This window comes from Hypanus sabinus, chromosome 8 (genome assembly GCF_030144855.1).
Source record: "Hypanus sabinus isolate sHypSab1 chromosome 8, sHypSab1.hap1, whole genome shotgun sequence".
NCBI classification, from domain to species: Eukaryota; Metazoa; Chordata; class Chondrichthyes; order Myliobatiformes; family Dasyatidae; genus Hypanus; species Hypanus sabinus.
The window spans coordinates 91,230,961-91,250,093 of NC_082713.1; the positions used below are offsets into that span (position 1 = coordinate 91,230,961).

The 19,133-nt window shown below is 42.2% G+C and overlaps 1 protein-coding gene across 1 annotated transcript in view; it reads right to left on the reverse strand.

Moving 5' to 3' along the window:
* Positions 1-12,316: 12,316 nt before the first annotated feature.
* LOC132398288 (integral membrane protein 2A-like) overlaps positions 12,317-19,133 on the reverse strand; it is a 46,059-nt gene continuing 39,242 nt past the window's right edge. Inside the window, exons 4-6 of the mRNA XM_059977486.1 lie at positions 16,672-16,782; positions 15,401-15,551; positions 12,317-13,151 (exon numbers count right to left, since the gene is read on the reverse strand). Of these exons, the coding sequence (XP_059833469.1) occupies positions 13,063-13,151; positions 15,401-15,551; positions 16,672-16,782 (351 nt within the window). The 3' untranslated portion in view covers positions 12,317-13,062. The remainder of the gene's footprint in view (positions 13,152-15,400; positions 15,552-16,671; positions 16,783-19,133) is intronic.

Here is a 19,133-nt window from a genome sequence, read left to right on the forward strand (position 1 = left end):
GCGTTCAGAAGGAGAGATGTTGGAATTGGAACAAGGTGTGGTGAAGTCGAGACTGTTGATGTCCTGTCAGCAATTAGCAATAAAGGGATACAGAGCAGGTAGAAGACCAGAGCGGGGTGTCCATGAAGAGGAGGAGGGTTGAAGACGGGAGAAGGGATCATCGGTGGGGGTAGGAGAGCCCTTGCCAAAGAAATAAGCTTGGAGACGGTGTCTGCAGAAGAAGAGTTCAGTGTCATGGTGTATGCAGAACTCACTGAGGTGTGGGCGAAGGGGGACAAAGGTGAGGCCCTTACTGAGGACAGAGCACTCTGCCTCAGAGAGTTGAAGGTCGGAGGGAATGGTAAAGACCCGGCACCGATAAGAGATGGGATCAGAGGGGGGAGGGAGGCTGGTAGTGTCAGTGGAGAGGGAAGGGTTGGGGTGAGAGGAAGATGGAGCCTCTGAGGGCCCAGGAGCTGACGATGGGATCTGAGGGAGAGGGGATTGCAGGGTGGTGGTGGGGGAAGGGGAGACGGGAGTTACAATCACAGCCTGTGAAGACCCGGCCTGGAGTTCAAGGCTGGAGTCACAGTCGGTGGTTGCGCAATCGCTTTGAAGCTGTCCATGGTCGTTGGAACAGACGTTGATGGTGCTGGAGTCCAGGTTTTGAATATGCCCTGGGTTGCTGGGGCAGCTGAGATCGACGGCTGGGCCCGGGGCTGTGATATGAAGTCCATGCCTGCTTGTGGTAGAGCCAGCAGGCTCTGGGGTCTGCGGATGGAAGATCTTGCAATCCTTGCAGGACGTGATAAAGTCAAAGAAACGGTGATTACACGCATGGATCTGACGGAGGATGAAATAATGGACAGGTCCATTACAAACGGAGAAAAAGGTGTCCCGGAGGCATGGAAGGGATTGTGATAGGGACGCCAGGTACCTTCTCATGGCGGGAAGTGTTGCCCTCAGAGCTTATGGGGTGTTAGCTTTCATAAGTGGAGGGATAGAGTTTAAAAGTCGCGAGGTAATGATGCAGCTCTATAAAACTCTGGTTAGGCCACACTTGGAGTACTGTGTCCAGTTCTGGTCGCCTCACTATAGGAAGGATGTGGAAGCATTGGAAAGGGTACAGAGGAGATTTACCAGGATGCTGCCTGGTTTAGAGAGTATGGATTATGATCAGAAATTAAGGGAGCTAGGGCTTTACTCTCTGGAGAGAAGGAGGATGAGAGGAGACATGATAGAGATGTACAAGATATTAAGAGGAACAGATAGAGTGGACAGCCAGCGCCTCTTCCCCAGGGCACGACTGCTCAGTACAAGAGGACATGGCTTTAAGGTCAGGGGAGGGAAGTTCAAGGGGGATATTAGAGGAAGGTTTTTCACTCAGAGAGTGGTTGGTGCATGGAATGCATATCCTGAGTCAATGGTGGAGGCAGATGCACTAGTGAAATTTAAGAGACTACTAGACAGGTATATGGAGGAATTTAAGGTGGGGAGTTATATGGGAGGCAGGGTTTAAGGGTTGGCGCAACATTGTGGGCTGTAGGGCCTGTACTGTGCTGTACTATTCTATGTTCTATTCTGGCTGGCTGCCGGTTACCAGAGGAGTTCCACAGGGGTTAGTGTTGGGACCACTGCTTTTTACAATGTATGTACTGTGGGATTAATGGATTTGTGGCTAAATTTGCTGATGATACAAAGATAGTCAGAGGAGCGGGTAGTGTTGAGTAAACAGAGAGCCTGTAGAGATACTTAGATAGTTTAGGGGAATGGGGAAAGAAGTGGCAAATGAAATACAATGTTGGAAAGTGTATGATCATGCACTTTGGTGGAAGAAATAAATGGGCAGACTATTATTTAGGTGGGGAGAGAATTCAAAATGCAAAGGGACTTGGGAGTCCTTGTGCAGGATACGCTACCGGTTAACCTCCAGGCTGAGTTGGTGATGAAGAAGGCAAATACAATGTTAGCACTCAGTTCTAGAGGTATAGAATATAAAATCAGGGAATTGATGCTCTATAAGTGCTCCATAAGGCTCTTGTGAGACCACACTTGGAGTATTGTGTGTAGTTTTGGGCTCCTTATTTTAGAAAGGATACATTGATATTGGAGAGGGTTCAGTGAAGATTTACGAGAATGATTCCAGGAATGAAAGGGTATGAGGAACATCTGGCAGCTCTTGGGTCGTATTCCCCAGAGTATTTCATAGAAACATTCTGAACGTTAAAAGGCCTGAACAGATTAGATATGGCAAAGTTATTTCCCATGGTAAGGGAGTCTTGGACAAGACGGCACGACTTCAGGATTGAAGGGCGTCATTTACAACAGAGATGCGGAGAAATTACTTCAGTCAGAGCATAGTAAATCTGTGGAATTTGTTGTCACGAGTGGCTGTGGAGGCGGTCATTGGGTGCATTTAAGGCAGAGATAGGTAGGTTCTTGATTAGCCAGGGCATCAAAGGGCATGGAGAGAAGGCAAGGGAGTGGGGATGACTGGAAAAATTGAATCAGCCGTGACTGAACAGTGGAGCAGACTCGATGAGCCAAATGGCCTATTTCTGCTCCTGTACCTTATGGACTTAAACAACTTGGGCCAGCTCTTCTCCTGTGTTTCTGTAATTCCCTTTACTCCACTGTATAACATATACCTCCGATTTCAGCTTCTCCTTCTCAAGTGGGGCAGACGCTTGTGGAACACACATAAAGCAGCAGTAGCCATGATCTATACCAAGGGCTGGAAGCAACGTCCTTTGAAAGGACACAATATAGCCATTGGAAATATGACTTCAGATCTGGCTATTGGAGGATGAACTTTACCTCAGCCAGCAGTCTACTGATTCCACACAACTGCAAACTGGATACAAGTTGCGGAGAAGGTAAGGGAGATAATGGATTAATGGATTGATGTTTTACTTAAAAAAATAATTGAAACTTGTTTAAAAATCAAATAAGGTAATACGTGACACAGAAGTTTGGAACACATTTTGGAATTGGAGATCTATTGTTCTAATGCATCTGTGGATAAGGATACAGTACTTTCTTATTCTGTTGGGATGCTAATTTTATGCACATTGACAGTTGTAGTGCTTAATGTATATCAGCTTAGAAGGTAAATGACTGAAATTGTGCAAAGGTTAAAAGATGATGCTCCAATAAACAATTGTTTGTATAAAAGAGAAGTGTGTGAACTCATTGGGTAATTTTTTAATATAATGCAAAAGTAGCATATTTGCTGGAGGCCTATTGCAGTTCCATGAGTAGTCAACTGAATGAGAAGAGAATAAGTGATCCAAAGATAAATATCCTTGGAACAAGAGTGGGGATATGTTGATCAGAAGAAAATTAAGTCTTCAGATCAGCAAAGTCGAATGAGTTAAGGAATGTGGAAGTAGACAAACTAAATGTCTTTGTTATTGCCAAATGGTCAAATGAATGCAGGCTGCCATTTTGTGAGTGTTCTTGCAGCCAGTTTGTGAACTATTTTCCAAATTGTTTCTTGCTCAGGGATAACTTAATCAGACCAATTGAAACTGGATACAGTAAGGTTCTACTAAACTTGAGATAATTTTCAAAGAGGAAATTGTTTATTAGGTTATATAAAAAGGACAGCCTATGACTTGCAATAGTGTGAGACCATTGCTTATCTGACCTAGCTAAACTGGTTTGAATTGGTCTGATTCAGATGGAACAATGAAAGGCACATGAATCATAAGTTTGGGGAAAGAAAAGTAATATACTTGTAATCTGGCACAAGCTAAGCAAATAAGCCTGGGCCAACAAAATCAAAACTAAGAAAGAGGATAAGAATGGAGTATTTTTGGAATACAGGCAGCAAAAGCTCTGGACAACAATCATCAAACAAATGGAGATTATATTAGGTTCAAGAGAACTGCATAGCCGGAATAAACTCCTATTCCTGGGCATCCATTTTCTATTCTTTGACTATTCAGGATGGTCAGAGAAACCTTCTGGGTAGCTGCACAGATATTTAGTTTTATATGACTTGCACGTTTGTTTTTAAACAAACTGCAATTGTCAGTTATTATAGATTCACTTTGTTGCAAGTCAATTATTGTTGTTGAGGGTGAATACCTGCAACAGAGTTAAATCAATAGAGATATTTGGGGCATGTTTTTTACACAGAGGTGTGTGTTGCTGAGGTGGTGGTGGATGTAGTTGCAATAGAGGTTTTTAAGAGGCTTAGACAGGCCCACAAATGTGCAGAGAATGGAGTGAAATAGATCCTGTGCAGGAATTGGTTTAACTAGGCATAACATAGCCAATTCCTGTTCCTTGTAGACAGAAATCTGAAACAAGAACAGCAAATGATTGAAATTCTCTGCATGCTCAAGCAGCATTGTGAAGAGAGCAAGAGAGAAAGAAGTTCAGTTCAATGGCTGTTGAACTGATTTTGATAGATGTACCATGGAGAGCATACTGATTGTTTGCATTGCTGCCTGGTGTGGAGGCTCCAGTGCACAGGACTGAGAAAAGCTGCAGAGGGTTGTAGACTCAGCACCTTCATGGGCACTAATCTCCTCAGCATCAAGGGCATCTGGATTGGGTGTTATGTAATGAACCGGAGGCGATCAGGGAGCTTAAGGTAAAAGAACCCTTAGGAACCAGTGATCACAATATGATTGAGTTCAACTTGAAATTTGATAGGGAGAAAGTAAAATCTGGTGCAGTAGTATTTCAGTGGAGTAATGAAAATTACAGTGGTATGAGAGAGGAGCTGGCCAAAGTAAATTGGAAGGAGATGCTGGCAGGGATGTCAGCAGAGCAGCAATAGCATGCATTTCTGGGAAAAATGAGGAAGGTGCAAGACAAAAATGAAGAAATACTCAAATGGTAAAGTAGTACAACCATGGCTGACAAGAAAAGTCAAAGCTAATGTAAAAGCAAAAGAAAGGGCATACCACAAAGTAAAAATTAGTAGAAAGATAAAGAATTGGTAAGTTTGGAGGGGCAGGTAGTGTTGAGGAAATAGGTAGGATGCAGAGGAACTTAGACAGATAAGGAGAATTGGTAAGAAAGTGGCAAATGAAATGCAATGTTGGAAAATGCATGGTCATGCACTTTGGTAGTAGAAATAAATGTGTGGACTATTTTCTAAATGGGGAGAAAATCCAGGAATCTGAGATGCAGAGTGACTTGGGATTCCTTGTGCAGAGCACCCTGAAGGTTAACTTGCAGGTTGAGTTGGTGATGAGGAAGGCAAATGCCATGTTAGCATTCATTTCAAGAGGTCTAGAATACAAGAGGGATGTGATAAGGTTTTATAAGGCACTGGTGAGGTCTCACCTTGAGTATTGTGAACAGTTTTGAGCCCCTCATCTTAGAAAAAATGTGCTGGCATTGGAGAGGGTCCAGAGGATGATTCCACATTAAAAGGGTTATCATACAAGGAACGTTTGATGGCTCCGGGTCTGTACTAGCTGGAATTCAGAAGGATGAGGGGGAATCTCATTTAAATTTTTCAAATGTTGAAAGGCCCAGACAGAGTAAATGTGGAAAGGATATTTCCCATGATGGGAGAGTCTAGGACAAGAGGGCACAGCCTCAGGATAGAGGGGTGCCCTTTCAAAACAGAGATGTGGAGAAATTTCTTTAGCCAAAGGGTGGTGAATTTGTGGAATTTGTTGCCACATGCAGCTGTGGAGGCCAGATCATTGGGTGCATTTGAAGCAGAGATTGATAGGTTCTTGATTGGACATGGCTTCAAAGGTTACAGGGAAAAGACCGGAAACTGGGGTTGAGGAGGAGATAGAAAAAGGATCAGCCACGATTGAAAGGTGGAGCAGACTTGATGGGCCAGATGGCCTAATTCTGCTCCTATGTTTTATGGTCTCATGGTCTATCTTCAAGAGATGGTGTTCAATAAGGTTCAGTAAGGACACGCACCAGCCAGCACATGCCCTCTTCTAATTACTATCAACAAGAAGGTGGTACAGGAGCCTGAAAATGCAGGGTCTCCCCCTCTACTGTCAGATTTCTGAACGGTACGTGAACCTATGAACATTCTTGCATTAATTCATCTATTCAGCTATTTATTTATTTATTCTAACTTATAGTACATTTTTCTGCATAGCACTGCATGCTGCAGCAAAACAATAAAATTCAGTAATAACAAACCTGATTCTGAAACATGGATGTGCATTGTATAAATAGTTTCAGTGCCGCCTCCTCATTCTACATGACTGTTACTAAATGGACTCTGGATGAATACTGGACTAAGTGACTGATAAAGAAAGCTTTTTAATTCTATTTTGAAATACTGCTTGCAACGTGTGCGTAGCAGCACATGTATTTGAACTTCATCTATTTTACCCATACTCCTTGTACAGCTGTTTTTTTTTATCCCTGTCTGAGGACTGTGAAGTGTGTTTAGGAAAGGGAAGGCAGGTAGGAGGAGGGAATTCTGAATGACGAAGGATATTGAGGCTCCTGACAGGATAAAAGAAATGTGGTAGCTGGGATCAATTGAATCTCTGTAGTAGCATAGAGGATGCAGGGTTATTCTTAAAAATGAAATTAGAAGGCAAAGTGGCTCCTGGAAAGGGTTACTGGGATATGGGCTAAATATGGGCAAATGGGACTTAATTTAGACGGGAATCTTGGTCTGCATAGATGGGTCAGGCTAAAGGACCTGTTTCCATTCTCTGGGAATTTTCTGAGGTGTCTGCACCATCATGTTAGGATGATGCTATTACAGCTCGGGGCATCGGAGCTCAGAGTTCAATTTCAAAGTAACCTGTAAGGAGCCTGCATTTCCTCCCCATGGAATGCATGGATTTCCTCTGGGTGCTCCAGTTTCTTCTCCCAGTCCAAAGGTAACTTGGTTAGAAGGTTAATCAGTCATTGTATATTGTCCTGATTATACTAGGGTTGAATCAGGGCATTACTGGATAGCGCAGCTTGAAGGACTGGAAGGTTGATTAAATAAAAAGTGAACTCTGATGGAAATAAGAAAATAGGAAGTGGAATTGCAATGATGTCTTTTCAATGTATTTTTTGTGTGTGTTGGTGTCTTTCTCCTAAATTCAGTATCAAGGGAGTGAATGGCTAATACTTTTTGGTTGGCCAGGTAGATTGCAGTCCCCTGTGGTTTTTGCTAAGAAACAAATGCCTTTCTAAAATTGGTAGAATAGTCCAAAGACAATTATCATAATGAAAATCAGAATCAGGTTTATTGTCACTGACATAAGTCATGAAATGTGTTGTTTTGTGGCAGCAGTACAGTGCAGGCAGAACAAATTATTATGTTACAATAAAATAAATAAGTAATGCAAAAGAGGAATAGTGAGGTAGTGTCATGGGTTCAAGGACTATTCAGAAATCAGATGGCAGAGAAGAAGCTGTTCTGAAAATGTTGTGGGTCTTCAGGCTCTTCTCTAATACTGGCAATGAGAAGATATATCCTGGAGAGTGAGGGTTCTTAATTATGGATGCCAGTTTCTTGAGGCACCTCCTTTAGAAGATGTCCTTGATAGTGGAGAACTTTGTGCCTATGATGGTGCGGGCTGAGTCTGCAGCCTTTTGATGCCTCCATACTAGACAGTGATGCAACCAGTCAAAATTCTTTTCACAGTACATCTAAAGAAATTTGCTTGAGACTTTGGTGAAATACTAAATCTCTTCAAACTCCTAATGAAGTATAGTTGTTGGTGAGCTTTTGTTGTGATTGCATCATTTTGATAGGCCCAGAGACAGAACTTCTCAGATGTTGACACTGGGAACTTGCAATTGCTCATCTTTTCCACCACTGACCGCTCAATGAGGATTGGTGTGTGTTTTCCGGCTTCCCCTCCCTGAAGTCTATAACCAATTCCCTAGTCTCCCTGACCTTGAATATAAGGTTGTTGTTGCGACACTACTCGATCAGCTAATCAATTTTGCTCCATGCACGAGATTCTGTCAGTTGCTGTCCTTGTCCTGTTCAAAGGTTGTAAAAACTGTGTGATGTTGCATCCAATGGAGGAATTTAGGGTGGGGGGTTATACGGGAGGCAGGGTTTAAGGGTCAGCACAACATTGTGGGCTGAAGGCCCTGTACTGTGCTGTATTGTTCTATGTTGTATTATAAAAATTGATCAAAGAAGCAATCTTCTTTAACAGATTCCAGAATTCATCAGTATTTTTTATGGTATTAAATCTTCATAGCCTATAAAACATAATCCTCTGTAAACAATGTGATTATTTCAAGTCGTGTTCCTTCTTCCTTTCTATCAGAAGTGATCTGAAGAACACAAATCCTTCCAGACCATAACTTACAGCTCTGCATAATTCAGAGCTGAACTCTTTATCCATGCTTTGCTAACCTCTGGACAAATGTTAGTTTAGTGCTCTCTTACTCAACCTTTCATCCTGCACTATACGGTTTGAGAAGAAATTATGTTGTATATTACAAAATATTGTAATATATGTTGGTCAGAAAAGTAAAACCCTGTGGGATCTAAATAAAAGATTAAAGATTGGTCAGCAGAAGTTTTGGTGGCTGAAGAGCTATTATCAGTGTGTTTCTGCAGTTCAATGTCTCTTGCTTTTTGAAACTTCAAAAATCTATTACATATATTAAAACATATTGAATTTAGAGTAGGTTAAAAGCTCAGCACATCTAATGGCCTACTGTCATGGCATGGAATGTGAAATGTTGCTTGAGAACCTGATAGTTACCAGTGAATGGCAAAGATAAAGATGTGATGTAAACTGCAATAGACTAACAGGGAAGGAGGTAACAAGCACTTGAACAATGAAGCTACATTTTAAAGACTCATTGACATTGAGAAGACAAATGTGTCCAAAAGGATGTAACTGGAAGAAGAGATCTGAATGAAGGGCATCTTCCCTGTCCTACTTAATTAGATCCTCAAAGTCTGGCCTGTCTAGAACAGCAAGGGGAGGGTATGTTGGGGTGTATTTTCGAGATATGTGAGCTTTTGAGCAGAGGCCAATCAGCGATCTGAAGCATGAAAAGGTGTAGCTTACTCAGGTTCACAAACTGAGTATGTAAGACATTGACTTGTGGCAGTTTCGCCTATCAGTGATAGGGATTTATTAGCAAGAACAAATTAAGATAAGGCAGGGATAAGCACAGCAGCCTTTGTTGGAGTGGACAGTGTTAGTGTGGGCATTTTGAGGCTTTAACTTTGAGGCTTCAGTGGGGATAGGCTTAAGTGAGAGAAGGTGAAAAGACTGTGTGTAGATTTTTTCCCCTCACAATTTATTTATTGTTTTTCCTTCTTTATATTTGCACAGTTAGAAGGGTAGGGATGACACAGGATAGTGGAATGCTCCCCTCAGGATGTGGGAAGGTAGAGGGACCTGATGACTTCACCAGCAAGAAGTGCATCCAGCTGCAGCTTCTAACACTCTGTTCAGGAGTTGGAGCTGGAACTGGATGAACTCTGGATCATTTGAGAGGCTGAGTGGATGATAGGAGATGTAAAGAGATAATTAATCTCGAGGTACAGGTTTTAGGGGACTGGAAAGAGGTTAAACAGCCAGCCAGAGTACTCCTGTGGCCACCCCCCCTAAACAATAGGTATAAAGCTTTGGATACTGTTGGAGTTGGGGTGGTTTGGGGGGCGGGGAGGAAGAGATTAACCTAGCAGAAGAAAGTCACAGTGGTCAAGTCTCTGGCTCTGGGAGGGGAGAAGAGGTGAGCTGTGGTGATATGGGGTTTGTTAGTTAGGGGAATATAAAGGGCATTGTCTTCACTTAGAGGGTTTGAGACTGGAATAAGCAGACATGCAAGGTTGATTTCAACGTTTAGGAGAAGTTTGGATAGGTACACAAACTGTAAGGGTATAGAGGGCTATGGTTCCGGTGCAGGTCGATGGGAGTAAGCAGTTTGAATTGAAATCTTAATCTAAATAAATACATACATATTAGAGAGAGGTTAATTTAGATTAAGATTTAATATAACAATACTTAAAACTATATAAAACTTAAGTCAGACAGCACTTATTAAACATGAGAAAGTCTGCAGATGCTAGAAATCTAAAGAATAGCCCTTAACTCAGCAGTGGAGTTATCGGGGCACTGTCATGACGGTGTTTCCATAGCAAGCTATCCTTGTTTTTACGAGGCTGAATTGCTAGCTCGACGCTCAACCCGACCTGGATTTGAACTCTGGAACCTTTGCTCCGGAGTCCGGTGCTGATATTATTATGCCACCAAGTGGGGAGAAATCTAAAGTAACACACACAAAACCCAGCAGGTCAGGTAGCATCCATGGAAATGAATAAACAGTCAATGTTTTGGGTTGGGACCCTTCTTCAGGACATATTTAGTGAAACAGTTCAAGATCAGAGAAACATCATCTGCTGAGTGGCCTGTCCAGTACTGTTCAATACATTGAACAACCATTATTTTTTTCTTAGTAAGCCTCTAGGAGAAATATTCATTAAAAATCTTACTGATCTATGTAGACAATCCTGCTAATCTCTAAGGAAACCTACTCTCTCCCTAGCCACCCCTTGTACTTTTAATATACCTATAGAACCTCTTGGGAGTTTCCTTAACCTTATGAGGTTTATAAAAAGATTAAATTTTTGCCAGAATAGTGGAATTTAAAACTAGAGGACATGGTGAGAGAAGAAACTTACTGGAGACTTGAGATGAAATTCTTCCCCCTACCCTCCCCCCCCCCCCCCACACACACACAAACGCACACAGGTAATGGATATATGAAACAGCTGCCACAGGAAGTGGGTGAGGCCAGAACATTTAAAAGACATACAGGCAGCAAGATTTAAATTTTTCACTGTCAGACGATGTATGGGATTCAGTTCTCAAGTTAGTTAACAACCGCTGTATGTGCCCACCACTACCTGTTATGGATCAAGGTTATACACAGGGCCCATATGTCTAAAACTAAATTATCTCACATTACCCAGATGTTAATCCCTGCTGTGACAAATGCAAAAGGTTGCGAGGTTTCCCTTATTCATATGTACTGGACATGCCCTAGCTTGGAAAAATACTGGAAAGATGTTTTCCAAACTCTTATCCCAAATATTTAATTACAATCTGGAACCTGACCCTTACAATGCTCTTTTCAGCACCTCCAGAGAGGGGGACACACACCTAAGTCCAACCAAATGTCACATACTGTTTTCTGCCTCTCTTTTGGGCAGGCACCCAGTCTTGCTCAGGTGGAGGGATGCTGCTCTGCCCACCCATACTCAGGGGCTTAGGGACATCATGTCCAGTCTATACCTTGAGAAGATCCATTATTCAATTGTCAATTCGGACATAAAAGTTCTAAAAGGTGTGCGGACTCTTTCTTGAATATTTTCAGAATTCCCAGCCAAACTAAATCCCTTCTTCCCTTCCTCTGAACACAACTCCCTGACTCTCAGCATTCTCCAGTAAAACTCTACGAACTCAGGCGTGTAAACATACAACGACTTATGTGTTAGGAAAATACACCTTCTCTATACCAATGCAGCTTTGTGGGGATATAGGTTCTGTTTAACCCTTTTTGTTAATGCAATGATGGCTTGGAGATGGGAATTGGGAGAGGTAGGTCGAGGCAGGGAGGCAACCAAAGCATGATTGTGCATCTCTTTCGTAGATGTGGATTGTACATTTGTTATGTACTGCACAAATCTCCTTTGCACTACGCTTTCTCGATTTAAAAAAACAATAAAAATATTGCTGAGAAAAAAGATAGACAGGCAGGTACATGGATAGGAAAGGTTTAGAAGGATGAGGACCAAACACAGGGAAATAAGACTAGCTTAGGACATTTTAGTCATTATGGACAAGAAAGAGGAATTCATGTAGAGAATAGATACCAACTCAAGTGACGTAAAGGAAACTATCATTGACATTCACACATTATAGTATGTAAAACTAACCAGATTTATACTTTTACCACGAGCCTATTTAGAACACTGCTAATTTCAAATGGCTTATTAACTAGTCTTTAAGTGGCTTCAAAAACATGAGAAAATCTACAGATGCTGGAAATCAAAGCAACAGGGTCTCGGCCTGAAACGTTAGTGGTTTACTCTTTTCCACAGATGCTGCCATGAGTTCCTCCAGCATTTTATGTGTGTTGCTTTAACTAGCCTTATTAGTTTTACTCACTGTCTCTGAATCCTTAAAGGATACGACATTTCAAATATGATTACCAAAACATGAAATTCAAAGCAAAACTTCCAGTAAGGTCCAAAGATTTATTGGACTAATTAGTGCTACTTGCTAGCTGTGTTTTTTGGAGCAGCACTTTCCAGTGTGCATATTACACACAATCGCACAACTTTATGTCATTAACAACCTGCTCTTATGATAAGACTGAAGTGGAATAAAGCAAAAACAGGCTGCAATAACTTTGTAGACATTTAATGAAGGTAAAAGTTAAATACTCCACAGGGTTAGTAATTTATATATCTATAACATTAGATAACCCCTAGGTTCAATAAACCTGCTAAATATACTATCAAAATGTTACAAAATTTGCTTATTTTTCCACAAATTTCCATACTATAACCAGGTCAGATGTAATCAGAGGATGGAGCTTATGGAGATACTAAACTTACGTTTGTTAAGATAAAGAAATGGTGACAGCCGTTGAGCACTTAAAGCAATTTTAGACCTGCATTTTAAGTAAGCAGATAATCAAATGTGCGAACATCAAACTATTCAATAATACATCAGAAACAGGGCATTTCACACAGTTCAAATTTTTACATTATAAATTGATAATTTCAATACAGTAGTTGCACAAATTCCAATCCCACGATGCTGGCACATACTAATTCTTAAAAGTACTTTAAAGAAAGCAATTACTATAAAAGATAACTTTGCATTACCCAACACCAATATTTTATTTAAATTCCTCTGAGCAGATCAAATACATCAGGAATATAAACTATGTTTGCAAAATTTGTAAGAATAATTGTTGTTAAATAAACAGTGCAAACAGAAGCTGCATTTTAAAAGCCTTTAGGGAAGCAACAGTATTTGCACTAGAATACAACTTGCAAAGCACAGCCAATAAGGCCTTTGATTGTCAAATAATGGCAAGAACACCACGAGTAAAGCATCCAAAGTCAGGGGAAAAAATAATTTCTCATGGTTCACAGATCAAAGTAGCAGTGACAAAGTTATTTGCAAAATGTTTAATCTGGTGACAGTTTCCAGCTGAACGTTTCTGGATTCCTATGAATGAAGAAGACAAGCTTCGTGAGTAAAGAAATAAGTACACATTATTTTATTACTTTTATACTTATGGCCGAAGCTGACATGTATGCAGCCTTATTTTATTCACTTGAAGATACCATTTCAGCTAAGTAAACAAGGGCATCTTTTCTAATAACAGTTGTGATTTTTTTTCAATTACAATAAATTAACTTCATCTATATACAATATGGATAAAAACAGAGAAACAGAAACTATAGTTTTATACTGCAAACCTGGAATGCAGTGGTCTGTAAAAACAGGAGCACTAGATAAGAAACTTTCACCTTTTTTTAAACAGCTTTAAAGTGGATGTAAAGGCAAGAGATTTCAAATTATGATAGATAGTGCTTCAGTGGGATAAAGCCCGCTCTGAAGTGCAATTCAACCTAATTAGTTATCTCCTTAATTTAGAGACAATAAGATCATTCCTCAGTGCTATCTGGGAAATCAGAAACACTTCCAGTATCTCTGGTGATCATGTTTGCAGGAAGTGTGTCCAGCTAGAGCTCTGACCGATTTATTGTGCAACTAGGGTAGTGGACGGATTCATAGTGGAGCATCCACAATACACAACATTTGGAGTTTAAACTGAACAACTGAGCTGTTGCATTTGAGGAAGTCAAATCCAAGGAGAGTAGCAGTTGACGGCAGGTCCCCGAACAGCACTAATGTACAGAGTGATATCAAGGTCCAAGTCCTTAGCCCACTGAAAGCAGCCATGCAAGTAGGCGGGTGGGTAAAGAAGGTATATGGTACGCTTACCCTAAATTGTTCAGGGTATTGAGTACTAAAGTCATGTTGTAGCTATATAAAACTTCAGTTAGGCTGCAATTAGAGTGTTCTGTGCAATCCTGCATACCCCGTTAAAGAAAGGATGTGAAATTGTTGGAAAGGGTGCAGAAGAGGTCACTATAATGTTGCCTGGATAAGAAGGTTTGAGCTTTAGGGAGAGGATGGACAAACTTCAGGATGTTTACTCTGTAGCATTGGAGGCCGAAGGGAGAACATAAATTCATAAAATTATGAGAAGCATTGATAGGATACAGAAAGGAAGTTTTGGATAAATGGAACAGGCTGCCTGGGGAAGTGTTGGAAGCAGATACAACAGCGGTGTACAAGAGGCTGTCAGATACATGAATGTGCAAAGTGGATCAGGTTCGGCAGGAGATACATGATCTAATTTAGCACTGGCACAGACATCGTGGGCTGAAGGGTCTTTTCTGTATTTTATGACATCCTTAATAGTGTATTTAATAAACAGGTCACCACAACATTCTTGACTGTTTCTAGGAAAGGTGGCAGGTGACAGAGCAGCTGTGCCTGAACCACAACTGGAGAGGCATCTTTGTAGGAAGATTTGTTCATGCTTATGGGGAGGGTTTAAATTAATTTTACAAAGTAATTGGATGCAGTTTATATGCAGCTGGAGGTAGTGGTGAGGGAATGGGAGTAAACAGTCAAATGGAAACTACAAGAGTAAAGAGCAGGCATAGTACATGGGAGGAATGAAAGGCCAAGCTGTCTATTTTAATGCAAAGAGCATGAGTACTTGGACAGATGAACTCTGTTATCAGCACATGGGAACATGATATTCACAAGACATTCTCCAGATGCTGAAAATCCAGATCAACATACACAAAATGCTGGAGGAACTCAGCAGGTTAGGCAGTACCTACAGAACTGAATAAACAGTGAACATTTTGGTCCAAGGCAAAACTAAAAGGAATGGGGGAGATGCCAGAATAAAAAGGTGGTGAGGGTTAGGACGATAGCTAGAAGGTGATAGGTGAAGCCAGGTGGGTGGGGAAGGTAAAAGTCTGGGAAGAAGGAATCTAATAGATCATATGATATTAGAGCAGATTTAGGCCATTTGGCCCGTCGCGCCTGCTCCGCCATTTCATCCTGGCTGATCCAATTTTCCTCTCAGCCCCAATCTCCTGCCTTCTCCCCATATACCTTCATGCCCTGACCAATCAAGAATCTATCAACCTCTGCCTTAAGTGTGTACTGCTGTTGGGTGGTGGAACCTGGCCCTTCACCACATTTAGATTATTTGCAGGAGCACAGATTGCTGTGGAGCAAGTGCTGGAGGGGCACTTTCTGTGCTCTAGGTTTTAACTAATGAGGCTATGCAGCTCGAAATGGAAGTTTATATGTAACAATCTGATTTGTATTTTGGCACAAAACTGGCACAAACTTGAGACGTCAAGTTGTAATTTAAACTGTACCTTTCACCATTTCTTTACGCTGCAGTCTGTAGGTGTTTTTCTCTGAACAGAGCCGGTGGATGAAATAACCCAGTTGATCAACATTATCAATACGTTCAGTTACCACCAAATCTTCATGAACAAGGTAGGTCTGAGGCAAGTAGGAACCAGTCTGTTGAGAACAGATATTCAAAATCCATTAATTCTAACCATATTACAACCTTTGAGTGGTCATATATAAAAAGGATCTTCCCTCAGTAAATGATTTCAAAATCCTGGGAAGTATCAGTGTTCAGTGAGCAAGGCCAAAATAAACAAATATAAAACTGTCAAAAGTACTGATCAACAATATCCATAAAATAACTGGTTGCATCACCGTTTGGCATGGAGGGGCCACTGCACAAGATCAAAACAAGCTGCAGAAACTTCCAGATTCAGCAGCTTCATCACTAGCCTACCCAGCATTGAGGACATCTTCAAAAGACAATGCCACAAAAAGCTGGCATCTATCATGAAGAACCCCAACCACACAGGACATGCCCTCTTCTCGTTGCTAACATCAAGGTGGTGGTACAGGAGTATGAAGGAACACACTCAGTGTTTTAGGAACAGCTTCTTCCTCTCCACCATCAGATATCTGAATGGACAATGAACCCACATACATTACCTGATTATTTTCCCCTTCTCTTTGCAGTAATTTAAATTTTTATATATTTCTTACTGTAATTTAGTGTTTTTATTATGCACTGTAATGTACTGCTGCTGCAAAACAGCAAATTTCCAGTGATATTATACCTGATTCTGATTCATTATTTTATTGCCTCTTGCTCCAAAATAGCTTATATGATATAGTTAATGATCTGGTTTCAACTACTTTGTGGTAGAGAACTAAACAGGATCCACACTCTTTAAGACATTTCTTCTAAATCTCAGTCTTAAATTACTTACCCCTTATCTATGACTAGCAGGAGATGCTCTCTGCATCTAATCAGTTTAGTACCTTTGAACAAAATTTCCTCATGATCATTCAAAAAAATTGGATGGGTGAATTCTCTGTTGACTATGATTTTCTTTTAACATTTCAACCACTTGTCTTAATAGCTGTAAACAATCCAGTTATTTTTACCATCTCATTCTGCTCTATCTTTTATGTAAAACAATATCAAAATTCAATGTTAAGATTGTTATCGTAGCAGATACAGAAGTACCAGTGAAAAACTCCATCCTGGATTAGCCAAAATTTAGGAATAATGTTCTTGATTTACAGTGAAAACGCATTTACTGATACTTACTGCAAGTTTCATGAACAGCTCCAGTAAGTTACGTGGAGGCATAACAATAGATGTATTCAGTGCAATCACATAGCAGTTATCCAAACTCAGATCGAGATATGCAGTCAAAAGCTAAAAGCAGAAAGCAGAACTTAAGAAAGCAGAAACACATCTGCAGCAATTTTAAAATGTTTAAAGAGCAAACACGAGGAAATCTGCAGATGCTGGAAATTCAAACAACACACACAAAATGCTGGTGGAACACAGCAGGCCAGGCGGCATCTATAGGGAGAAGCACTGTCGACGTTTCGGGCCGAAACTCTTCGTCAGGACTAACTGAAAGGAGAGATACTAAGAGATTTGAAAGGAGTGGGGGGAGGGAGAAATGCGAAATGATAGGAGAAGACCGGAGAGGGTGGGATGAAGCTAAGAGCTGGAAAGGTGATTGACGAAAGTGATACAGAGCTGGAGAAGGGAAAGGATCATGGGAAGGGAGGCCTCAGGAGAAAGAAAGGGGGAAGGTGGAGCACCAGAGGGAGATGGAGAACAAGCAGGGTGATGGGCAGAGAGAGAACAAACAACTAAATACGTCAGGGATGGGGTAAGAAGGGGAGGAGGGGCATTAACGGAAGTTAGAGAAGTCAATGTTCATGCCATCAGGTTGGAGGCTACCCAGCCGGTATATAAGGTGTTGTTCCTCCAACCTGAGTGTGGCTTCATCTTGACAGTAGAGGAGGCCATGGATAGACATATCAGAATGGGAATGGGACATGGAATTAAAATGTGTGGCCACTGGGAGATCCTGCTTTCTCTGGCAGACAGAGCGTAGGTGTTCAGCGAAATGGTCTCCCAGTCTGTGTCGGGTCTCACCAATATATAAAAAGCCACGCCGGGAGCACCGGACGCAGTATACCACACCAGCCGACTCACAGGTGAAGTATCGCCTCACCTGGAAGGACTGTCTGGGGCCCTGAATGGTGGTGATGGAGGAAGTGTAAGGGCAATGGTAGCACTTGTTCTGCTTACAAAAATAAGTGCCAGGAGGGAGATTGGTGGGAAGAGATGGTGGGGGGGGGTGATGAGTGGACAAGGAAGTTGCATAGAGAGCGATCCCTGCGGAAAGCAGAAAGGGGCGGGGGAGGGAAAGATGTGCTTGGTATTGGGATCCTATTGGAGGTGGCGGAAGTTACGGAGTTGGATCTGGAGGCCGGTGGGGTGGTAGGTGAGGACAAGGGGAACCCTATCCGGAGTGGGGTGGCAGGCGAATGGGGTGAGGGCAGATGTGTGGGAAATGGGAGAGATGCGTTTGAGAGCAGAGTTGATGGTGGAAGCAGGGAAGCCCCTTTGTTCAATAAAAGAAGACATCTCCTTCGTCCTGGAATGAAAAACCTCATCCTGAAAGCAGATGCGGCGGAGACGGAGGAATTGTGAGAAGGGGGATAGCATTTTTGCAAGAGACAGGATGGGAAGAGGAATAGTCCAGGTAGCTGTGAGAGTCTGTAGGCTTGCAGTAGATATCAGTAGATAGGCCGTCTTCAGAGATGGAGACAGAAAGATCAAGAAAGGGGAGGGAGGTATCAGAAATGGACCAGGTAAATTTGTGGGCAGGGTGAAAGTTGGAGGCAAAGTTAATGCACGCATGCTGAGCTCGTTGACTTCATTAACTTTGCCTCCAACTTTCACCCTGCCCTCAAATTTACCTGGTCCATTTCCGACACCTCCCTCCCCTTTCTTGATCTTTCTGTCTCCATCTCTGAAGACGGCCTATCTACTGATATCTACTATAAGCCTACAGACTCTCACAGCTACCTGGACTATTCCTCTTCCCATCCTGTCTCTTGCAAAGATGCTATCCCCCTTCTCACAATTCCTCCGTCTTCGCCGCATCTGCTCTCAGGATGAGGCTTTTCATTCCAGGACGAACGAGATGTCTTCCTTTTTTAAACATAGGGGCTTCCCCTCTTCCACCATCAACTCTGCTCTCAAACGCATCTCTCCCATTTCCTGCACATTTGCCCTCACCCCATCTGCCCACCACCCCACGAGGGATAGGGTTCCCCTTGTCCTCTCCTACCACCCCACCAGCCTCCAGGTCCAACATATAATTCTCCGTAACTTCCGCCACCTCCAACAGGATCCCACTACCAAGCACATCTTTCCCTCCCCCCCCTTTCTGCTTTCCGCAGGGATCGCTCCCTACGCAACTCCCTTGTCCACTCGTTCCCCCCCCCCCATCCCTTCCCACCGATCTCCCTCCTGGCACTTATCCTTGTAAGCGGAACAAGTGCTACACCTGCCCTTACACTTCCTCCCTCACGACCATTCAGGACCCCAGAGAGTCCTTCCAGGTGAGGCAACACTTCACCTGTGAGTCGGCTGGTGTGGTATACTGCGTCCGGTGCTCCTGGCGTGGCCTTTTATATATTGGTGAGACCCGACGCAAACTGGGAGACCATTTCGCTGAACACCTACGCTCTGTCTGC